Below are 22,519 nucleotides of genomic sequence, written 5' to 3' on the forward strand. Positions count from 1 at the left end.
GGTTCATTTTTCTTCTTCTTCTTTGGTCTCACCTCCAGCGAAATTTACCACCAAGTACTAGCCTCCAAAGGTGATGTGTAAAAAAAAAAAAAAAAAAAAAAAAAAAAACTTTGTTACAACAAAAGTAAATGGAGAGAGATTATCATAATTTAGTAAATCTAAAGGTACATATTGTAAGAATTTTAAGTTTTTAATGAGACAGCTTCTGTATACGCTAAACTGTAAAAGTTTGACATGGTGCCAACATGCTTTTAGGATCCTGAGTGGTTTCAGCAGTAGGACATGGATAGATAGATGAAGAGATGGATGAGTAGACAGATTAGATGGATGGATGGATGGAGATAGAGATGGATGGGTAGATAGATGATGGATGGGTGTATGGAGAGAGAGAGATGGATGGGTGCATAGATCGAGATAGATGGATGGGTAGATAGACAGGTAGACAGGCTGATAGATTTTCTATTCCCCTCAAGCACTTGCAACTTAGCAGAATATTGAAAACTATAAATTTACTTAGTAATAAAATTCAGTACGTTTTATGACAATGTTGAATCAGTTTTATTCTCAGTGCATTTCAAATCACATGATCTCAAATGGAAAAGCATTGTCTGAACAGATAGCTTGGTTTAGTTTGGTTTAAAACTGCAGAACATTTTGTGGTCTTTTTTTTTTTTTTTTTAATGTGACTTGGCCCCTGAAATTAGATTTTTTTCCTTGTTTTTCCAGAGTTCACAGGCTATCCTTTAAATTTCAAAGTTAGTACCACCTATTGGACAGTATGAAAAAAATACTTATCTTTCTACAAAGTATTGCACATTACAAATCGCAGCTTTTTTTTTTCTTTTTTGATTGACAGTTGTACATGATACTCCAATGACAGAAGTTCAAATACACTATGTTTGGAATACAAAAGGCAAATGTGATTGACAGTCAAAAACAAAATAAAACAAGAAACGGATGAATTTCATACATCAAGAACAATGAAAATAAAAAAGAGACTAAATTATTTTTTTTCCTCTAAAAAATAACTCTTCAGAAACTTCCGCAGTCACCCGAAGGTGTCTTTCACATTTCAACATTCTGTGTTTAAAAACTTGCATTGTGTCTCACAAACGCTTTGTTTTTGTTGCAAAAGGAACACTTCTACATGTCATGGGAAACCTTGGTTTGCGGGATTCGAACTACGGCTTTTGAGCAGGCTGACTTGACAGTGGAGTGTGAGAAGGCAGAGGGAGTGGATCAATGACACACACCAAATATAGCTACGCAGACTAAATCCACACGTGACTGAGTCAGTCACAGTATTTCTGGCCCACATTTCCCTGCCCATAATGACTACATCTAATGCTAAAGAGAAAATAAAAAAATAAACTTGAATTATCAGGGGATAGAACGAGCACAGCCACATTTACAAAACTGCCAATCCGCTTTTGACCCATTCAGAATTTTTACATGGCTGTCTGCCCAACAAGTCCCATTCCCCTGTTACGCAGGTCAAAGGTCAATGACACAATTATTTTTCTTTGGGTTCATACGAACACACGTTTTAATCAAAACTGAGCTGCGATGCATTATCCCTGACCTCCCTCCAATTGCTGGCAAATGTAAAATTTTCAGATCATTGTCACAAGGAATTAAAAGACAGATTGTTCTTGTCCATCATAAACGAGTTTGCAAGTTTAATGCTGAAAATCTGTCTTAGTGCAAAGATGCTTTGGGGAAATTGAGGGCCAGATCTGTGCAAAAGTCGAGACGCTCATAAAACTGTATATTTGGATTACCATTAAAATGAACAGGATCTGTTGTACTAGATAGCTAGTTGTGCGAGTACATCGATAAGTTTTCAACTGCATGAAATATGTTTGGTCCGGACTTGGTTTCCCAAATCCATGTTAATGATATGATCATAGCTATTCAAATTGAAGCAATAAAACCAATGGCAGAAATATTGACGCCAAGCTCATCTTGGAAAGCAAGAGCTTCGCAACATAATGATTTGTTTAACATACATTTATTAAGGATATGTAAAAGGGTGATCAGGAAAACTGTAATAGTGCATTTTGGAAGCGGTTGCACTTGTGCGGACAAATGACTGCACCATCTTTATTGGTCCTTTGGTGACATTTTACACGTATAGTTTGATGCTATTTTTTTGGCGTATTTCAGTTTTTAAATATCTGTTTTAACTTGTAAGTCCACCAGGAACCTCAGTTTACAGTGCTAGGTTCTTGATAACAACGGCAAGGACACATTGTCACCTCGATCTGTAGGGACAGCCTAGCGTAGTTTTTTTTTATGTGCTCATTCAGTGTCAAAGGCTAGAATTAAACTTTATTCAGCAGAATTAGAAACTATTAGTACATCCAGCCAAGCACCTCACTTCAGACTGGCTTTCTTACACCCATGACCCGGGGCTCCCTCGTACGTCTGTTTGGTGCTGCTCAGGAACGAAGGAGGCGCCTGGCACACGGGCTAAATCTGTCTTGAGTTTCCAGTGTATATCACATCATGACTGACATGAAGGGAATAGACCTGGAGAATGGACAGAACTGTCTTTCCAGTTCCAAAAAATAATTTTTGAAACGCGATTTAGCTAAAAGTCTCATGGTGCCAATCTTTGGGTCTTGAAACCGACAACAAGAAGAGCACTCGGGAGACTCCATGGACCACACTTGCCTCTACTTCCCCTTCTCATCTTAATTTGTTGGTTTTATTTCTCTTTCTTCTTTTTTTTTGATTCACAATTAAATGTCAGCTTTTCATCATGTACGCCAGATAAGAAATCGGGATGTTCTCTCGCCTTATCCTTTTTCTTTTTTTTTTTTTTGAGTGAAGAATAATCTCACTGTTCCTGTGCAAACACTTTTGATTGAAAATGGTCTGAATTTAATTTACAGAGCAAGTCTTATTATTTTCAATCATTGTGACGTGTACCTGATCTAAAATCCCTACCTAAACTGTGAGGGACAACAGTTTTCTAACCCATTAACCTTAGGAAGACTCAGCTCCATGCCACCAGAGTTAGAAATCACATTTAAAATCTGTGTAAATATAGCTGTGTATTGAGAAGGTCATTCCTACATTTGTTAAAACAGTGCACCTGAGTAGATGGTTGGCAGTGATACATACCTATGACAAAACCCTAAATACACAGCCATATTAAAAACGGCAATGCTTAGCATAATAATCTTTAAAATAGGAAAATGTGATGTACATTTTTCTAGCAGGTGTGCGTTGCCCATGTTGTGGCCTTTTGTTATGGTGGAAATAGCACGATTTGTTTTTATTTGTCAGGAGCCAGTTCATATTACAGAAGAACTGTATGTGATACATTGGAAGGTAAGTTCCAATTTTTTTTTCCCCCAACAAGCCTTTGAATCAAAGAATTTGGACGCAGCCAGGTTAGCATCCTATTTCTGCTCACTGGCTGTCACATTGTGAAAGGAAACAACTCTGCTCGTTCATATTTAGAATTTGATGGAGCGATTAAACTATCTGTTGTATATCTGCAAATAACACTTGAACGATTAATTTTGTTAACATACAAGTAATAGTCTGGTGACCTATTGGTTGGGAGAAATTACGCAATTTTGGTTGTACTGCTTCATGTTCCAGAGAGAAATTTTTGTGAAATGTACGCAGGATAGGTACAGAATGAATAAATATACAATGAAAGCCTTTTAACAATGGATACTGCTGTAAATGTAGGGTTTCATGTATGTATAATGGATAATAGTGTAGTATTGTCATCAAATCAAAAAGATGTTTTCCTTCTATGTAAAACTACAGCAATTATTGTCAATAGCGAATACCAATATCAATATTGTCTTGATAAAAAACATTATAAACATTGACAGAGAAAAAAAAAATACCAATGTAACCTCCTCTGTAGAAAATAAAACAAATGAAATCCAAAATGTTAAGCCAAGAGTGCGTATCGCAGTCACTAATGTACTGTAAACTGTTCTAGGACAGAGAAAAAAAGATAAGAGCTAGATAGACAGATTAGCTACTACTGTACAGTACGCCACAGAAGAAAGACATCAAGGGTTTAACCTCCACAGTTCAAATCCTTTCAGATACTTAACTCTGCGCAGGGACGGGTTTCCCCAATACAATCTAAGTGCTGGGATTGTGTTTTTCCCGTTATTAGTGTATTGGATGATGTTATTTGTGCTGAGGTTGCTCATAAGAAGCACCTAAGAAGTTTGTTTGAGGGTCATACGCTGAGGCTGGGTATGGTGTAGTTTTCTTTCATGATTTACTCAGATATTTTTAGTCTACAGGATGGGTATGCGTTTCAAAATTTGTGCGTAAAGAGGAAAACCCCATTCACACACTTCTATCAAAAATTGCTATGTGGTTTAAGACCAGAGCTTTTAAGTTTTTAGGCTAACAAAGCTGTCACAAATGTGTGTGAAAAAAAAATTATGCTAATTTATTGATCCCTGTGGGGAAATTCTTTCTCCTAGCTGTGTAGCTAGGAGCAGTGGGCAGCTGCCATGCAGCGCCGAAAGACTTAACCCACTAAAGCCAAGGCCCCTAGCATCCACATCAACAGACAGCCATGTTAAACAAGCAGCCAGCACGTGGTGTGTGATTCATTAGCTTGTAATGGATTTTTTTTTTCCGCTGGCTACAGGGATTTGACTGATATCAAAAATTTATATCAAAACTCCGCTGCTTTTGCTATGTTATACACCAAATGTGATTTTATAGAGTACATTAAGCCTCTGTGCACTGGCTGCTTACCTTCAGAGTAAACCTGGTGTAAACTAACTAGTTCTAAAAAATCGTCCATCATTTGGCCAATGTTTGATTTTTGTAAGACAAAGTTACAAGAACGTATCGTAGCTCGAATATCCTTCAGAAACAACTTTAGAAATGACTTTTCAAACTCAAAAGAAAACTACCAACAGCAGACCCTCAAAGTATTCCTAAAAGATTTGAAATGGGATATTTTTCTCAACCCTTTACAATCCACCAGACAGACAGACAGACAGAAAGCTAGCTAGCTTAGAGAAGCGGTTTGTGAGGAGAGGAGGGCGTTCTCATGGAGAGCCTCCTTCCTTTTCCTTCACATCATGGTTTCTACGATGGTGTGGGTGGGTCCTTTCATCAGCAGGCCCTTGTTCCCATTGGGGTCCAGCGGGTAGGTCAGCTCCCTGGGGCCACGGTGGTCCGCAGGACGGGAACTTGCCCCACCACGCACCGGGGCAGCCACTGCCTTGATCCTCTGGAGGGTAGATAGGACAGAGGGAAAATAGAAATAAATAAATGATAGGGAGAGAAGTGGAGCGAAAGAGAGAAGATAGGAATGTGAATGTTGTAGAGAGGGAGGGAATGAAGAGATTAAGCATGGGAGGGATAAGATTTAAGGAGAATGTGTCAGAGTAATAGAGAGAGAGATAAAGAGAGATCGTGGGAATTAGGGAGGGTGTGGGAAAGGGAACAAAAGACAAAGACATGAAGGAAAATGCAGATATGCAGAGGGTGGGAGACGGTAAGACAAAGAAAGGGAGAGAAAAAGACAGGGAAGTATGAGGAATGATCTAAACCAGTTCTACTTCTGGCAGCAGAAGAAGACTGATGTGGTGAAGAGATTGGCCTGGTATTAGGCCCATTAAATTTTCACTTAACCTCTCAAGTCAACTTAGGTGATGATTTTGTCCAGCAAATTAAGCCTTCTCGTTTACAAATATTATGAGTAGGCAACCAACAGCAAGTTTTCAAATGAATGTGAAATGGAATAAAATACTGAGATAAAATGCCATCGTTAACTTGTAACTATATTAAGAATTGAATTACTATGCAGTTGTGACCACCCACCTCTATGAGCGGTCCATCTGATTGGATGATCTTGATGACAACCACCATGGGGATGCAGATCATGGAGGCCAGGGCCAGGGTCCAGCCCACTCCAATGGACCAATCAGGATATTCATAGACCTTGTTGTACGTCAGTGGCTTGTATTTGACCAATGAAAAGACAAAGCAGCCCTGAAAGGTGGGGAAGAGAGTTGAATTGTAATAGGTTTCAGTCAAACACTAAAAGAAAACTCTGGTTGTGTTTGAACACCCATATAGAATATTCTTTATTAGTCATTTTGTACATACATACAAATGAAATTTACTGTCTGCATTTAACCCATCCTAGCTGTGTAGCTAGGAGCAGTGGGCAGCCGCCGTGCAGCGCCCGGGGAAATATTACAGCTATTGTGTGTACTATATAGCATCCATGTTTAATATACAACATTAGTGTATTTGGTATTGAAAAATATAGTATACAATATTTTGATACTACTTTCTCTGAAAAATCTAATACGAACTGACTGGACACTATTCCGGAAGAAAATGACAATTTTTCATGGTTAGGTTGTGCAACCCATACCCAGCTGCCTTCACTTCCTCTGGTTGAAGGACAGTATAATAGATTTACAATGCATACTTAATGCATTCAAATAGACAGTAAGTATTAAATAGTATGGTACTGTTAGTTAGCAGTATATTCTATTAGTATGTAGTGCATAGTAGAGCAGTCGGACACAGTCCCAGATTTTCAGAATTAGAAAGTATGAACATCAGAAAGAAAGAAAAAAAAACGTCAGCAAGTCTTGAGATGTTCAAAAATGAAAACAAAACAAAAAATCTAAACCATTTCAAAATTAAAAGGACCAACTTGGTGTTACATCCCCTGCAAGTCCCCCTTAATGGATCATAACATATTTCTTCCTACAGTGAGCTTGCCAATCTTTAGTCAAATAAAGGATGCCCTTATACACCTCAAGCCTAAGCGCATGTAGTAGAGTAAGGCCAAGTGTCCCCTGCAGACCTCTTTCAGAAACCATCAGTAGTACCTTTGCTCACAGCGTACAGCTTAAAAGGGGGTCCAGTCCTTGCATTGGTTTGAGAGTGCTTTTAGAGTGAAGTACAGAGTTTTTTTTTGTAGACTACTGGCCTTAATTTACTGAATGGAAACCAGCAAGTCCTTAATTGCTTGTATTCAGTTAAAAGTTCTTTGGATCTATGACACTGTAAAAACACTGTCGATGATTAAAAAAAATGGAGTCTCTGGTGGTGTGTATTTACAGTTAGAATGAGCCCTTACCATGCACAGAAGAGGAGTGATAACAGTCCAGCTCCATTTCATCCAAGGATTTGGTCTGTAGCCAATCATATCCTCAATCGCATCATAGAAATTATCAGCGCCTGCAGGGAGGACAAAAGCATTAAGATACCTTCCAACCCTGGAAACATCCATTAAAGAACACACTCTTAGAGGTTTCATGAACCCTGACATCAGTTATTTCACAAATTTCTCTCAAGTAGGGGTTCTACAAAGAACCATTCAGTAGTGTCAAATGAAGTCTAAGCTGTCCATTGATGCCCTTTAATATTCAAGAAGTTTCTATCAGGGCGTCAGTGTTGGCTCAGACATGACTGCAGGGTCCTGGATGTCAGTTGGCAACAGGACCTCTGCTGCTTGTCTCCTCCCTCTCTCTTTATCCTAGACTTCTCTCTGCTGTCTCATCTAATCTTTACATGAAATCATTTGAAATTAAAATATCTTCAATCTGGCTGCTGGTAGGTAATAAAATACGAATGAAATGTTACTATTTCATATGTATCTAGCAGCACAATGTCAACATCAATCCAAATATAATCAGCAGTCAGTAGAATTTACGTGTCTTTCAATTCGGTTGCTCTTCTGCAGTGAGGCCAGATGGCAAAAAGGTGTTTACATAATATTACATAAATTTCAAACTCCATTGACAAGAGTCATCATTTTCTTTTTGTTTTTTATTGAGCCAATACTCACCATAAACCCAGGCTACAGCTATACATTCAAAGAATGCCACCCACAGAAGGCACACACCGCTGGCTGCATAGTAATCAAACAGCTGGAACACATACATGCCACCCTGCAATGAATAGATCGAGAGAGAACATCTGGATCACAAACTGAGCAATGCATTGTGCACTTTTGCTACCTCTGCTGGCCTACATTTGAAATCTCACTGCCTGATATAGACAGAAAGAGAAGATAGCATGAGGAACAGAATAAAATACAGAGGGCAAGAGAGATATAAAGACAGGAAGAGTGACAGAGTGAGGGGGGAGAGAGAAAACAGATATTTAAAGACTGAATATTACCATATGTGGACATCAGACTTGCATGCACATAAACGTTCGTGTGTGTGTGTCCAGTGTAGGAATCCTATCATTTCTCTCTGGGAATGCTAAAATTGAATGGGGCCATCACAGCCATAAAAAGGTGTACTCATGGGAATCACAGAGGAGGATATAGAGAGTGAGAGAATGAGAATAGAGAGAAACAGAGGGACAGGAAAGAGGAAAAGGACAATGTGAAACACAAGGCTGAAGCGAAACTGAACATGGCAAACGTCACAAGGATATGGTGAAAGGAGAAAGAAGGAGAAAAGAAAACACAACTAGGGAAAAAGAGAGGAAAGGACTGGAAAAAGCAGTTAAGGGTGAGAATGAATGTGAAACGGACAGGGACAAGGGGAGGCAGGGAGACTGGGGCAGAGAGAACGACAAAATCAATGGATAAAAAGCAAGATAGAACAACACAATGGCAAAGTGCCATTTTAAGTATCCTAAATGGGGACAAAATCTGTTAAGTTCTTATATATATTATTTTCAAATTTTATATTTTTAATACAACGGTAAGTACATTTTAGGCAAGACAAATTTATTTGTATAATAATAGCACATTTCATACACAAAAAGTGCTTTATATAAGGCATAAGAGCATTAAATGAGAAACAATAGGATGAAAAATAAAAATGAATTAAAAGACAGAAGTAGAGAAATAAAATAGCATATAAAGAATGAGGGTAAAAGTGCAAGGGTCAAAATGCAAGGACCAAAGTGCAGTGAGTGAAAATGTAGTCAAAGGCAATAGAGAACATAAAAAATGTTTAGTCTTAATTTCAAAAATAGATGGAATTGAACCAAGTCTGTTATAGTCTGAAAGATTTTTCTAGTTGTCTATCCCTCCATCCATTATCTTAACCGCTTATCCTGCTCTCAGGATCGCGGGGATGCTGGAGCCTATTCCAGCAGTCATTGGGCGGTTTTCTAGCTGTATGTATCATAATAAGTGCTGCTTCAATATGTTTTGTATCAACTCGGGGAATAGTTAGCAGACTGTTCCCAGATGACCAGGGAGGTCAAGAGGGTGCATATGTTAAAGCAAGTCAGAGATGTATTTTGGTCCTAAACCACTGAGAGATTTGTAAATGAGCAGCAGTATTTTAAAGTCTGTTCTAAGACACACAATGAACCAGTAAAAGAGACCTGAGAATTGTTAAGATGTTTTCGGCTTTCTTTGTACCTCCAATCCCTCCGATTCCTTAATGGTTAACAAGTGCAACTCTTTCCTTTCCTTCAATTTTTCCAAACTAAAATTGACATCATCTACAGTAACCTGAACACCTCCCCTGTCCTCTCCACCTCCCCAGCTGTCTCCCCCCCCCCTTAACCAGTCAGCCCCCGTCAAAGTTCTCTCCTGTGACCCCCCCAGTGGAGCTATCCAACGTTACGGTAGGAATGAGAAGCACCACTTGTCTTCTGGATCCCATCCCATCCAGTCTTGTTAAGGACTGTCTCCCAGCTATCTCCTCAATCATCACGGAAATCATTAACTCCTCCTTCAACTCTGGTTTAGTCCCCCATACACTTAAAATGGCTGCTGTCACCCCCATCCTCAAAAAGCCTGGACTCAATCCCAGTATCATGAGCAATTTCCAGCCTATATCCAATCTCCCCTTTCTGTCAAAAATACTGGAACGTGTTGTCGCCTCCCAACTTGAAGCTCACCTCATCTCCAATGACCTGTTTGAACCATTTCAATCTGGCTTCCGCTCACAGCACAGCACAGAAACAGCCCTCCTTAAAGTCACCAACGACTTCCTTCTCTCCTCAAACTCTAGCTACCTTGGCATTCTCATCCTCCTTGACATCACTGCAGCTTTTGACACCATCAACTTCACCATTTTTCTCTCCCACCTTGAATCCTCTCTCAACATCACTGGCACAGCCCACTCCTGGCTAAAGACTTATCTCACAATCAGACAACAATTCATCACACATCAACTGCATCTCCTTCCCTGCTCCCCTCTCCCAAGGTGTCCCCCAAGGTTCGGTGTTTGATCCTCTCCTGTTCATCCTTTACATGCTCCCCCTTGGTAACATAATACCTCATCATGGTCTCCACATCCACTGCTACGCCGATGACATCCAGCTCTACATCTCCAGTAAATCCATCACTACAACAATTTACTCCAGTCTGACCAACTGCCTAACTGAAATTAAAACATGGATGCAACCAACTTCCTCATACTAAATTTTGATAAATCTGACATCATCATCATTATCGGTCCCAAATCCCTTACCAAATCCACTCACAACTTCAGCCTCATCATCGATAACTCACACTATCTTCCCTCCCACACATCAGCTACCTCAGGATCATTTTCAACAGCAACCTCTCCTTTGAAAACCATGTCAATAAAATGACCAGAACTGCCTTTTCCACCTAAAAAAAAAAACACATGGCACGTCTCCGTCCATCACTCTCCTTCTCTGCTGCTGAAACCTTGATCTATGTCATCATTACATCCAGAATCGACTACTTGCAAAAGCATTCTCTTTGGCTCATCATCCAAAGTCCTAAACAAACTCCAGTACATCCAGAACTGTGGCTCACCCCTGTACTCCAGAACCTCCACTGGGTCCCTGCTCCACAACGGATCCAATTCAAAGTTCTTCTCACTCACAAAGCCCTCCATAACCAGGCCCCCTCCTACCTCACTGAACTGCTCCACTACCATAGGCATTCCCGCAGCCTTTGCTCCTCTGATACCAACCTTCTGTCTCCACCACACAGGACCAAACACCGGACCTGGGGTGATAGTCTTCTCCATAGCTGCCCCCCTCCCTTTGGAACTCTATCCTTAAACATGTCAGAGACTGCACAGATCTGTCCACATTCAAATCATAAATCAAAACTCACCTTTTCAGAATTGCTTTTAATGTGTGATTAATGTTGTGTGTTTTGTATTTTTGGTGTGTTATTTGTATGTTTATGACTCATGTAAAGCGTCTTTGAGCACACTGAAAAGTGCTCTACAAATAAAATGTATTATTATTATTTGTCTCCGTCAGGACCCTAGCAGCAGTATTCTGAATAAGCTGAAGTTCTGAGGACTTTCTTGGAGAGACCGGAGAAACGATCATTACAGTAGTCTAGACCAGCGTTTCTCAAACCTCTCCTGGCGGACCACTTGTCCTGCATGTTTTAGATCTCTCCCTGCTCCAACAAAGCTGATTCAAATGATCAACTTGTTATGAGCTCCTGAAGCTGCCTAATAACAAAACTGATCATTTAAATCAGCTGTGTCGGAGCAGGGAGAGATCTAAAACATGCAGGACAAGTGGTCCGCCAGGAGAGGTTTGAGAAACGCTGGTCTAGACTACTGGAGATAAATGTGTGGTTAAAGTTTTTCTGTCTTGTTTAAACAAGAATCTTCTGATTCTTGACATCTTTTTAGGTGAACATAGACTGATTTTGTTATTGACTTGATGTCGCTATTTAAGTTTAGATCTGAGTCCATAAATACTTGGGCAAGTCATGTTTCCAAAGGGAAGTTTGATGTTCCCCAATACTAAAATACTGCAATACTAAGGAAATGTTAACAGCATGTTTGAAAAAATTGTGGGAACGTTTCAATGACTACTTCCCTGAACAACACTGGGATAATGACTGGGTACGTGATCCCTTTGGAATTGAGATGGCAAGTATCACATCGCCAAGCATTGAAGACAGCCAGCTGGTGGAGCTCTCGTGATCAGGTATTGAAAAATAAATTCACCGTCCGTGGTGGTGTAGCAGTCTAAGCATCGGCTTTGTGTCGATGCGGTTGCCCACTGGGGACCGGGGTTCACGGCTCAGTCTCGTCAGATCCAACTATGGCCGGACTCGATGAAGCAGCGATAATTGGCAATGTTGTCTTTGGGAGGGGGGTGGAGTTGGCTTGGAAAAAGCAGTGGTTCGCCTTGTCACGAAAGTGGGGAGGCGTCTCCTTCCAGACTGCCAGCCGGAGAGATGCAGTTAGCGAACGCATGCAGTACGAGGGTGGGTGTTCGAATTAAAATAGGGATCGATTGGCCACTATGACTGAATATCCATCCCCTGCCATCCATATGATCAAAATCATCCTGCCATTCAGCACAACCTATCTTTGTGAGAGTGGTTTCTCAGCACTGGTCCAACTGAAGAAGAAACACAGGAACAGAATGGAAATTGAACACAACCTTGGAGTTGCCCAGATTTTGAGACTCTTGTCAGGAGCAAAAAAGCATCCCAACTTTCCCATTAGTTCAACGCAGTGCACTCAGCATAACTAAATTCAGCCCCATTGATATGTTCCTCCCTAAAGAAACTTGTAAATGCTATTCATGATAGGCTTAATAGGTGTTTTGGAATCTGAAAACGATGTTTTTATGTTTCAATTGATTTTTTTTTTTTCGATTTCATTTGATGCACTTTGTTTTCATGTTTTCATCAGTTGAAAGCACTATTTTGAAAAAGCCATTGTTGCACTTGCTAGTTTTTTCCATGTTTTGAACAGTTCATGTTGCATTGCAATAGGCCTATTTGTATTGGTAAGATGGCCTTTTACTTTTTCATGTTTTGAAGAACGTTCAATTATTTTTGGGTGGAGACTTGATGAACATGGACAAAAGTGGGTCCTGAGGCTAAACCAGTTGAAAATTACTGCTCTACCATGCTGGGCAGGTATCCAGCTGCTGTCATTTGGTGACTATATTCAGTTGCAGAGATTTAGGGGACAGAAAAGGAGGTGAAAGAAAGAAAGAATAAAAGACACAAATAAGAAGAGGACACAACAAAGATCAAGGGTAAAGAAGATGGGGAAGACAGGGACGGACAAATAGGAGGGAGAGGGGAATTTGTAAAGGTGAGGTGGAGAAAAAGAGGATTAGTGAGGACAGAAGAGCAAGAGGAGTAAGGATGGAGAGAGAAGAAATGAACAACAGCCAGCAGGGCAGATATTTCAAGAAAAATATCTTTTTCTATTAATAACCCAGAATGGAGAGACAAGGAAGTTCTCATGACTTCACATTAAAAATAGGTTCTCATCTTCCCCCTAGGGACCGACACTAATAGCCATTTGTAACCATTTAAAGATCTCTTCCTGCCTTCTTACCCAGTGGGCTTTGTCCCCAAGTTAGGCAATTTTGACATCCAGTGTATGAATTTTGTCAACAACTGATTTAAATGGATTCTGGAAAGAAATTCTAATTCTTCTATTGGGTTTGTGCTCTTCCCAGAGTTTTTACAATTAAATTATCCTTAGTCCTTTAAAAACTTTTGTTAACTTGGTTTTGTGCTTTAAGTCATGTTGAAAGGAGAAAGGGTTACTATTTTTGCTACAAAATTCTTCAAGCTAAGTTAGAGGTCACAAGAATTCAGTCACAAGTTATTAGTCATAAGATGTCAGTCACAAGCCATCTTTTGAGTGTTGTTAGAATGGCGAGAACTAATCAGTGATCCTACATGCAACTTCAAAAACCCATTTTACCCAACCCAAATCCCTTCAAGTTGGCTGCAACAACATGGACATGAGTGGATTGAGCACCTACAACTCAATATCATTTGTCTACAATTGGATTACTACAACTACACTGCAATGTGCATGACCACAACATCTACATATTTTCTTAGCAAACCCTGTACATAATTTACAAGCATTTTCATGTTAGTTTTAACAATGTTATGAGGCTCAGGACCATCACTGCATTTCTCCTCCCTTCTCTGTTTACCCTCCAGTTCTTATTTCACAGCTTATCTTTACTGGCCTATCTAATAAAGGGTAAACCGCTATAAAAATATTCAAATAAATTCAATTTTAGAATGTACTTACAAAATCTAGTATCATTGTTATTGCTTCTGTTTTTTATTATTGTGACAAAATCAGTACTGATGATATAATTTTATCCATGTTTTTTGTTATTTACAGTGATTTTAATTTTTCACTGTTGTAGTTTACCTTGGTAACCATGGTGAGGCCCAGTAGGTAGCTGATGCAGCAGACGATAGCAATGAAGATCTCTCTGTGGTAACCCTTCCGTAGGAAGGACGGATACAGATCCACTAATGACGTGATCTGCCCTTCCACCTCCACAAACTACAGATAGGACAGAGAGAGAGAGAGTATTATGACAATGCTTAAAGACAGCCTGAACAATAACCAGATGCATGCTTCAACCTGCAAAAATTGTGAGAAGGAAAGCGGAAGTGCTAGACGCAGGGTTGGCAACCTATGACACGTGTGCCTATGGTGGCACGCGAGGCCATTAGCACGGGCACATGGAGCAATTCAATTAAAAAAAATTAATATACTTTTTTTGATTAAAAAACATTTAACATAAAATATAGCCTAATGGTGAACTAAACGAGCAATTATATTTAAAATAATACTGAAATAATTGGTCTCAAAACACAGCATTGTTTTTGACAGCACACACAAGTGACGTGGTCTATCATCCCCTCTTCCCTCTCCCTCTGATCTGCCCACAAGCATAGCATTACAGCAGTAGTGAAAACGTAGCATAGCTAGCTAGCTTTCTTTCTTTTTTGCTTTGTGTCCAAAACAACTGATGATGGCAGAAACAATATTGTCTAATATTCGCCTCTTTCAGTTGTCTTGGACAAACGAATCTGGATTTATTCGCAAAAGGACTTAGCTGTGTGCATTCTCTTCTACTACTACTACTACTTTCGGCTGCTGTGAAAATGTTGTGTGTCAAACTTCAAGTGTAAAATTTTATTTTGAAACGAGGCACAAGAAAAACCTCAAAGGTAAGGCTGATAAAGCTGAATCCATGAAGAGGGCAGTGTGTTTACAACCCGATGTGCCGCCAAAAGCCAAGCTACAGAGTTCAGCTATAAAATCATTGCTTAACACGGGAAGCCATTCTCAATGGAGAGTATATAAATGAGGCTTTCCTCAGCAGTTCGCAGGTCATATTTAATGGGTTACCAAGCAAAGACACAATCATCAACAGGATCAAACAACTGCCTGCTTCTGTGAAAACTGTAGACAGGCACATTACAGACATGGCTGAAAACATAAGGCACCGGAACAAGTTCTTGTATTGAAAGATGTGTCAGTATTCCGCGTAGCTCTTGACGAGTGTGGATGCAAACAACGTTTGTGTGCGTGTGGAGCATGCAGAATCTAGACTGGAAGATGAGCAGCAGCAGTAAATAAATAAATAGAAGAATGCTCATTATGAAAATGAACTGGCACTCAGGTCTGTGATCCCCCCCCCCCCCAAGTGGCACGGGACATCTAAAGGTTGCCGACCCCTTTGCTAGAGGAAGGGAGTTGCCCAGTACAACCATTGTTTTCGGAGCAGCGGTCAAGTGTTTTGCTAAAGGTTACTTCAGTGAAAGTCATCTGCCTGAAATGTTTTTCATCTTTCTATTCTTCAATGTTCCTGCCCTGACTTTCCATGACAGTTGTATAGTAGGTAAAATAGGATACCCAATTCGGCCATAAACCTGCTTCACTAAGCACCCACAGCTCCTTAAGAAGCTCTCATGTTGGTGCGCGTGTGAGGTTGACCACCAACCTGACTGTCGAGGCCAAGCAGCAGCAGCATAATGAAGAAGAGAACTGCCCAAAAGGTGGGAAGAGGCATCATAGACACAGCCTTGGGGTAGGCAATGAAGGCCAGGCCTGGACCTGTAGACAACAAGGAGAAGCAAGAGGGGGGCAAGTAAGGAAGGGGAGTAAAAAGAGAGGACAGAGAGGAGCGATTACATTAGAATGGTACCATTAGTTCATCTGGTCCACACCAATGCTGGAGGGAAAGGTCCCTGGCAGCGCAGAGCAATGTTTTAGTGTTCAAATACATCTATGCTACTCTACCAGAATATTGTGTGCGTGTGTGCATGCGTGCGTGTATGTCTAAGAGATTTTTGGGGGGGGGGGGTTTGTATACTATATTAATCTCCGTGGGGAAATTCCTCTCTGTATTTAACCCATCCTAGCTGTGTAGCTAGGAGCAGTGGGCAACTGCCGTGCAGCACCCGGGGACCAACTCCAGTCCTTTTCCCATTGCCTCGTTCAGGGGCAAAGACAGGAGTATGTAAACCCTAACATGCATGTCTTTTTGATGGTGGGGGAACTAGAGCACCCAGAAAAAACCCACCGCAGACACGAGGAGAAGATGCATACTCTACATAGAGGACGACCTGGGATGACCCCCCAGGTTGGACAACCCTGGGGTTTGAACCCAGGACCTTCTTGCTGCGAGGCGACAATGCTAACCACTGCACCACCATGCTGCCCAATTGATGTAAGAGTTTATTAAGTTGATTGGTGTATTTCTGTGATGGCGTGAGCTAAAAGCAGCACAAAGGAACAAATGTACTCTGATCACTTATTAAATCTCAACCCTTAGCTGTTGGTAACAATACTTACTGGAGACTGGCTGTGTACACTTATAAAGTACATGCTACTTTTTGACACTATTTGCATCATCACATTTAGAAATTAATGGTAAAATATGATCTAAAACTTTCAGAATGTAATGTACCTCACCATTTGCCAGTTTTTCAGTCTTATTGACTGAAAGAATCTGACTTTATATAGTTAATGACATGGTACACCACAGTGGACAACACAGCCCTGGACAAGAGAATATGTGTATATTACATTGAACATTGTACCAACTTGCTAGGCAGCTGAAATGCCTCAAACAAAAAAGACAATAAACTATACATTAAAGTAAATCAATTATATCCTGATTTCTTAAAATTGTGAAATGTCAACATTATATACCTCCCTTAAGGTATTTCACATCTCTGGTTAAATGAAACACAGTCATTACATTACATATTCAAAAGAGATGTGAAATGACCACTGCCAAACAGAAGCAAACGTGAACTGAGGTATCATGTAAAAGCAAAGGGTTTTTGCCCAGGTCCTATTTGACATGTGTAATCTTAACCTGTTCAGCAGGGGTTAAAAATGAGGAAGCATTTGAAACAGCAAAACAGCATCATAAATGATAGCTACATGCATAGAAAAATTAGGTTTATGGTGTGAATTGTGACAAGGCATCCAACCAAACATCTCATTGACTTCACAGTAACATTAAAATGGTGTATACAGGCTCCCATTCACTGGGGAGAGATGCTTGTAAAAAGTTAGATGCTAACCAGACTTGGATAATAAACTTTATGGGACAACTAATTTTGTTTAATGACACTAATATATTTTGGGGGTACAAAGAAATATTACAATGTTTATACCCTGAGGGCCAGGACAAACAACCCTTTTGAGATTGGATGGGAAAGGACAAATGGGAACAGAATCAAAATGTAAAGTGTGAGGCAAAATGCCTTTTACGTAGTGTGGTCAAGTTACCATTGTTCACTTTCTCAAAATGTTGGCTGTTGTTCTGCAGAAGTTCCAGGTTCACTTTGCTTTTCTCTGATGAGCTCCATTTCTACTCTACCCGTACCTCTCTGTTAGCCTCTCTGCAGTGTGCACACAGTCAGTATCATGTTGCCTGTTTAATTCTGTTTGTCTGTATTTCTGCTATTAGGAACAGGTGTAGGTTTTAAAAAACATACTGATCATACTAAGATCGCCTTTGCTCTATTTTATGAGGGAACTGCACAAAGACAAACTATGCTATCACTTATCCTAAACGTAAAATCCAGCAGCAGAGATTAGATGAATTTTGACAGATTTAAAAAAAAAAAGATTTCTGTTTTTTATTTATTTATTTTTTTATGGGAACCAGTTTCAGTTTTCTGTGTGTTCCCAACTGTTTTCGAATGAAGCTCAGGGCCATAACCAGAAAATAACCAGAAAGAGTCTAAAAGAAAAACCACTACTACTACTACTACTACTACTACTACTAGGAAGAGTAGGATATATGTGTTCTTAGTTTGGATATATGTGTTCTTGTAGTTTTTGGACATGTGTTTTTGACTTTGTGTTGCACTGCTGTGGGCTGGGGGAAACAATAGTTTGTTTCATTTCATGTACGCAAGTACATGAAATGAAATGACAAAGTGTTCCTGATTCCATCTTTTGTCTGGATTTGGGATTTCATGTTAAGTACAAATGGAGCAATAGTGTGTTTCTCATGCATTTGGGCCTGAACATCAACATGAACTTCTGCTGATCTGGCTCCAAATAGGAAAAGGCAAAACTCCTGTTTTGATAAAATCACCATTATTTCAAAAAAAAAAAGAAAAGAAAAAGGGTTTGCTAAACCCTGTTAGACTAATGTGGCCACATAAGAAATACAACCACAGTTTTATTTCTTTGTTTGTTGCTTTTTCAGAAGTTTTTGGAGTACAATCATTTCAATATTGTCCATTTATAGTCACTTAGTCAGGACTTCTTGATAGTACACCTGGCTAAAAGTGAATAGACAAAGTGATGCATTAAACTCTCATTTTCATACATTTCTGGGGCAAAAAATATAAAGTCAATAAATAAATGAAATGATTAAATACACCCAACCCAAAGTAAAACAAATGCATATGCTTAAAGTACATTTTCAACATGTCACTGAATAGTAAGTAGGATATAGGGACCACAACAATGGTGGAAGCTTTCAAGTTTCATCTGGTAAACCAAATGAATGCAGACATATGGAAGACCTCACAGCGAAGATGTAAGAGCCAAAATGAGGATAAATTTAACACTATTCAAATTTCGATTGCTCTTGAGCTGGCACAAGATGCCCTGTTCATTTGTATTCTGCACCACAACGCATGCTACTTTATTGCCCATCACTTTAGAGTCTTTCAATTCTGTCTCGAGCTTTCCAACCCTCGCTCTTAATAGTAACCACTATTTCAGCCCAGCGTTGCCCTGCTGTGTAATGTCTTAAGCATGGCTATTCCAGTTCGGCGTGCATTTAATACCAGCTAGCAAACTGAGCCCACACACTCCCAATCATCTCATCTTACAGTCAACGTTCGTCAAGGAGTGTTTGATTGCAGAATTTGCTGTATTTCGATGCCGTCTTGTTTTTTAGGTTTGTTCAATTACTCAGTGATTACGGTCGATTCCAGAAGAAATAAAGTTCTGTCTTCTGGATTTGGTTGCATTATTCATTCCTTAAAATGATTGCTTGTTTAAAGTCTTGCTGTTTTTCTCAGTAATCATTCCTGTTTTTATTATTTTTCTTTTCATTGATTTATTTATTTTTTTAACCAGGGAGCAGTGCCCACCATCACTGCTGCCTTTCCACAACCCTCGTACCTGACTCTGCCACATCAGCAATGTCCACCCCTTGCTCTTGTGCCATGAAGCCCAGGACGGAAAATATTGCGAAGCCAGACACAAAACTGGTACCACTGTTGAGGGCTCCCAGCAGCATACAGTCCCTATGTCACACATATGTCATGAGGAGGATTGTTAATGAACACACAAGGACCCCGCAGCGTCTCCCTCCCTCCCTCCTCCCCACTACAACCTCCCTGCCCCTCCCTGCCCCCCTGAAACCGACGCCTCACCTGTAGCAGTTGTATTTGTACTTGTTGTAGCTCCCCAAGGACGTCATGGCGCCCAGGCAAATGGCGTACGAGAAGAAGATCTGGGTGCCTGCATCAATCCACACCTGAAAAGTGGGGGTGAGGGGGTGGTGACAGAGAGGCTGAGGCCTACTAGTAGAGGAAGCACTGAAAAAAAACCAAAACTGTGACGCAGACATTGTGACTATAAGGGAGCGTGGCACTATGTGTTATGTTTATATGAATTAGGGAAACTTGGAGATTGTATGATGTGCAGATTACCTTGGAAGAGAGAGAGTAAATGTAAATGATTTTTTTAAAATTATTTTTATTTTCCCCCCCTTTTCTTTCCAACTGTATTCAGCCAATTACCCCACTCTTCCGAGCCGTCCCGGTCACTGCTCCACCCCCTGTTATTGCGGGGAGGGCTGCAGACTACCACATGCCTTCTCCAATACATGTGGAGTCGCCAACTGCTTCTTTTTACCTGACAGTGAGTGAGGAGTTTCACCAGAGGGACATAGAGCGTGGGAGGATCGCGCTATTCCCCTCCCCCTCCCCCCTGAAAAGGCGCCCCAACCGACCAGAGGAGGTGCTAATGCAGCGACCAGGACACATACCCACATCCGGCTTCTCATCCGCAGACATAGCCAATTGTGTCTGTAGGGACGCCCGACCAAGCCGGAGGTAACATGGTGACTCGAACCGACGATGCCCATGTTTGTAGGCAACAGAATAGACCGCCATACCACCCGGATGCCCCAGTCAAGAGAAAATTTAACAGAACGGGATTAAATAAAGAAATACGCATGAGAATTAAGTGAACAGGATCTCGGTTATAGACTGAGATACCTGGATAAAATGGGGTAGTTCCATAGATCGGGGGAGAATGAGGTTATGTGTAACAAAGAGATAATCTACAGGAGGGTAGTATGGAAAGTGTTTTTATTCCAACTTATTCTTTATCATTTTAAAGTGAGGTCAAGTCACCTACCTCTGGGTCCTTGAGGCGATCCAGATCAGGATATAGGTAGAACTTGATGCCTTCAGTTGCACCCGGCAATGTCACGCCTCGAACCAACAGCACGATGAGCATGACGAAGGGAAATGTGGCTGTGATGTACACCACCTGATGGGTCACACACAAACAGTGGCAACCATTAAAAAAGTGCCGCTCCATAGAATCCCCGTACATCTATTCCATTCACAGTGGTACAGCCGCTACATCAGCCCCATTTCATGCATTTAAATTGGATAATTTAATCTGAAACATTTACATTGTTGAGTGATGCACACTCACACAATTTCTGCATGGTTTTCTTGATGTTTTTACACACACACACACACACACACACACACACACACACACACACACACACACACACACACACACACACCATCTGTATTTGGAGAGCAGTATGCACATTTTACCTGGTATAATCGACGTCATTCCCGGAGTTAGAGCGTTGAGTCAAACTAATCAATAAGTAGGGTTTTAGGCTGTAAAAGGAGGAGGCTGGGATTGATTGAGCAGCCTGTGGTCACAGGGGTGTTCTTATAGTTGGACAAGGCTTTGCTGCTATGTTTACGAGCTTTAACACAATTAACCACCCTTCGAGTCTCTATTCATGCTTTTATCTTCCATCTATCCAAAGTTAGTATCATTTATATTGACAGCAATTGCAAAAGTCCCCTATTAATCCTGCAATTATCCTGCATTAATGGTTTATAAAGTTGCAGCCATTGTAAAAACTCCCTCCTAATTCTGCACAAGGTCGATAGTGGCAGGTAAAACAAGATGGTGAGCCTGTCACAGGCAAGATAACAAGGCAATAAATCACCCGCTAAATTCAGACCTGCAAAATTACAAGTGCATGGTGTGTGTCCTGGATCTACTGACACAAGCACAACCACATATTTTAACAGGAGTCGAGACAAAGCATCTTTATTTCACTTGGTCAAACCGCAGTAAAAAACATCATATGAGTGTCATGCTGATGAAGAGGAAACTATAATTCGTTTAAGAGCTATAAAAGCAGTTTGATGTGGAAGATTCTTTCATGGTCAAATAATCAGTTTGGATGCAGCTATCAACTTGTTTGTTTCATGTTTTAGAAGTAGTAACACTATACAATGGTTTAATGATTAACCCTTTATCTTGATGACATACTTCAACACTGAAAGCCTAATTCCAGTATTAAAGCCCAGTTTCAGACTGGATCTGACTTCAGGCAATAATTCCTCGCACATTAGCTTGACCGAGCCATTTTTAACGGGCTCAAATAACAGTAGTGTAATTTGATGCATTTGATTTTGCACATCTTTTTCTGGCTGAAACCTCCAAAAGCCACACCTGACCTCAGAGACACATACACACACACTCACACACACATACCTTGCCGGTGGACTTGACTCCCTTCCATATACAGAAGAAGCAGATGACCCAGACAGCCAGCAGACACAGAGCCAGATCCCATTTAATGGGACCCAGCTCCTCTATACCACCAGTGATACCCAGCACATTATGTCTGCAACAAGAGACCGCCCCAATACAATCAGAACCTTTTCTTTTATTAGCTGCTTTGATGTGCTACAGTAACTTCTTAAGTCATTTTGCACATACATGGAGCATCACTTGGTGAGGTGCTCACACAAAACATACAGGGTGCTATGTTGGTGTGGGAAGGGGAGGGGGGGTACATGTGGTTCAAAGTGTACATGTATAATTCATAGTCAGTGATAACTCACTCCCAGAACTCTGTGACGGGGGAGGTGAAGTTGGAGGCATTGGCGGCAAGCCACAGAGTTTTGTTCTTACGATAGGTGTCCTCCACGCAGCGCTCGGTGTTCCATGCCTGCTTACACCTGGCCCAGGGCAGCTCAGGGTGAAAGCACTGAGACACAGGGACAGACACAGAT

General features: G+C 40.6%; 1 protein-coding gene across 1 annotated transcript in view; it reads right to left on the reverse strand.

The window, feature by feature from the left end:
- Nucleotides 1–534: 534 nt before the first annotated feature.
- The window catches only part of LOC130106696 (sodium- and chloride-dependent taurine transporter-like), a 59,241-nt gene continuing 37,256 nt past the window's right edge, over nucleotides 535–22,519 (reverse strand). Inside the window, exons 5-15 of the mRNA XM_056272909.1 lie at nucleotides 22,349–22,494; nucleotides 21,996–22,128; nucleotides 20,595–20,729; nucleotides 19,604–19,707; nucleotides 19,350–19,474; nucleotides 15,688–15,800; nucleotides 14,100–14,237; nucleotides 7,820–7,922; nucleotides 7,109–7,209; nucleotides 5,830–6,000; nucleotides 535–5,236 (exon numbers count right to left, since the gene is read on the reverse strand). Coding sequence (XP_056128884.1) covers nucleotides 5,078–5,236; nucleotides 5,830–6,000; nucleotides 7,109–7,209; nucleotides 7,820–7,922; nucleotides 14,100–14,237; nucleotides 15,688–15,800; nucleotides 19,350–19,474; nucleotides 19,604–19,707; nucleotides 20,595–20,729; nucleotides 21,996–22,128; nucleotides 22,349–22,494 — 1,428 coding nt within the window. The 3' untranslated portion in view covers nucleotides 535–5,077. The remainder of the gene's footprint in view (nucleotides 5,237–5,829; nucleotides 6,001–7,108; nucleotides 7,210–7,819; nucleotides 7,923–14,099; nucleotides 14,238–15,687; nucleotides 15,801–19,349; nucleotides 19,475–19,603; nucleotides 19,708–20,594; nucleotides 20,730–21,995; nucleotides 22,129–22,348; nucleotides 22,495–22,519) is intronic.

This window comes from Lampris incognitus, chromosome 2, assembly GCF_029633865.1.
Source record: "Lampris incognitus isolate fLamInc1 chromosome 2, fLamInc1.hap2, whole genome shotgun sequence".
In the NCBI taxonomy this organism is placed as follows: Eukaryota; Metazoa; Chordata; class Actinopteri; order Lampriformes; family Lampridae; genus Lampris; species Lampris incognitus.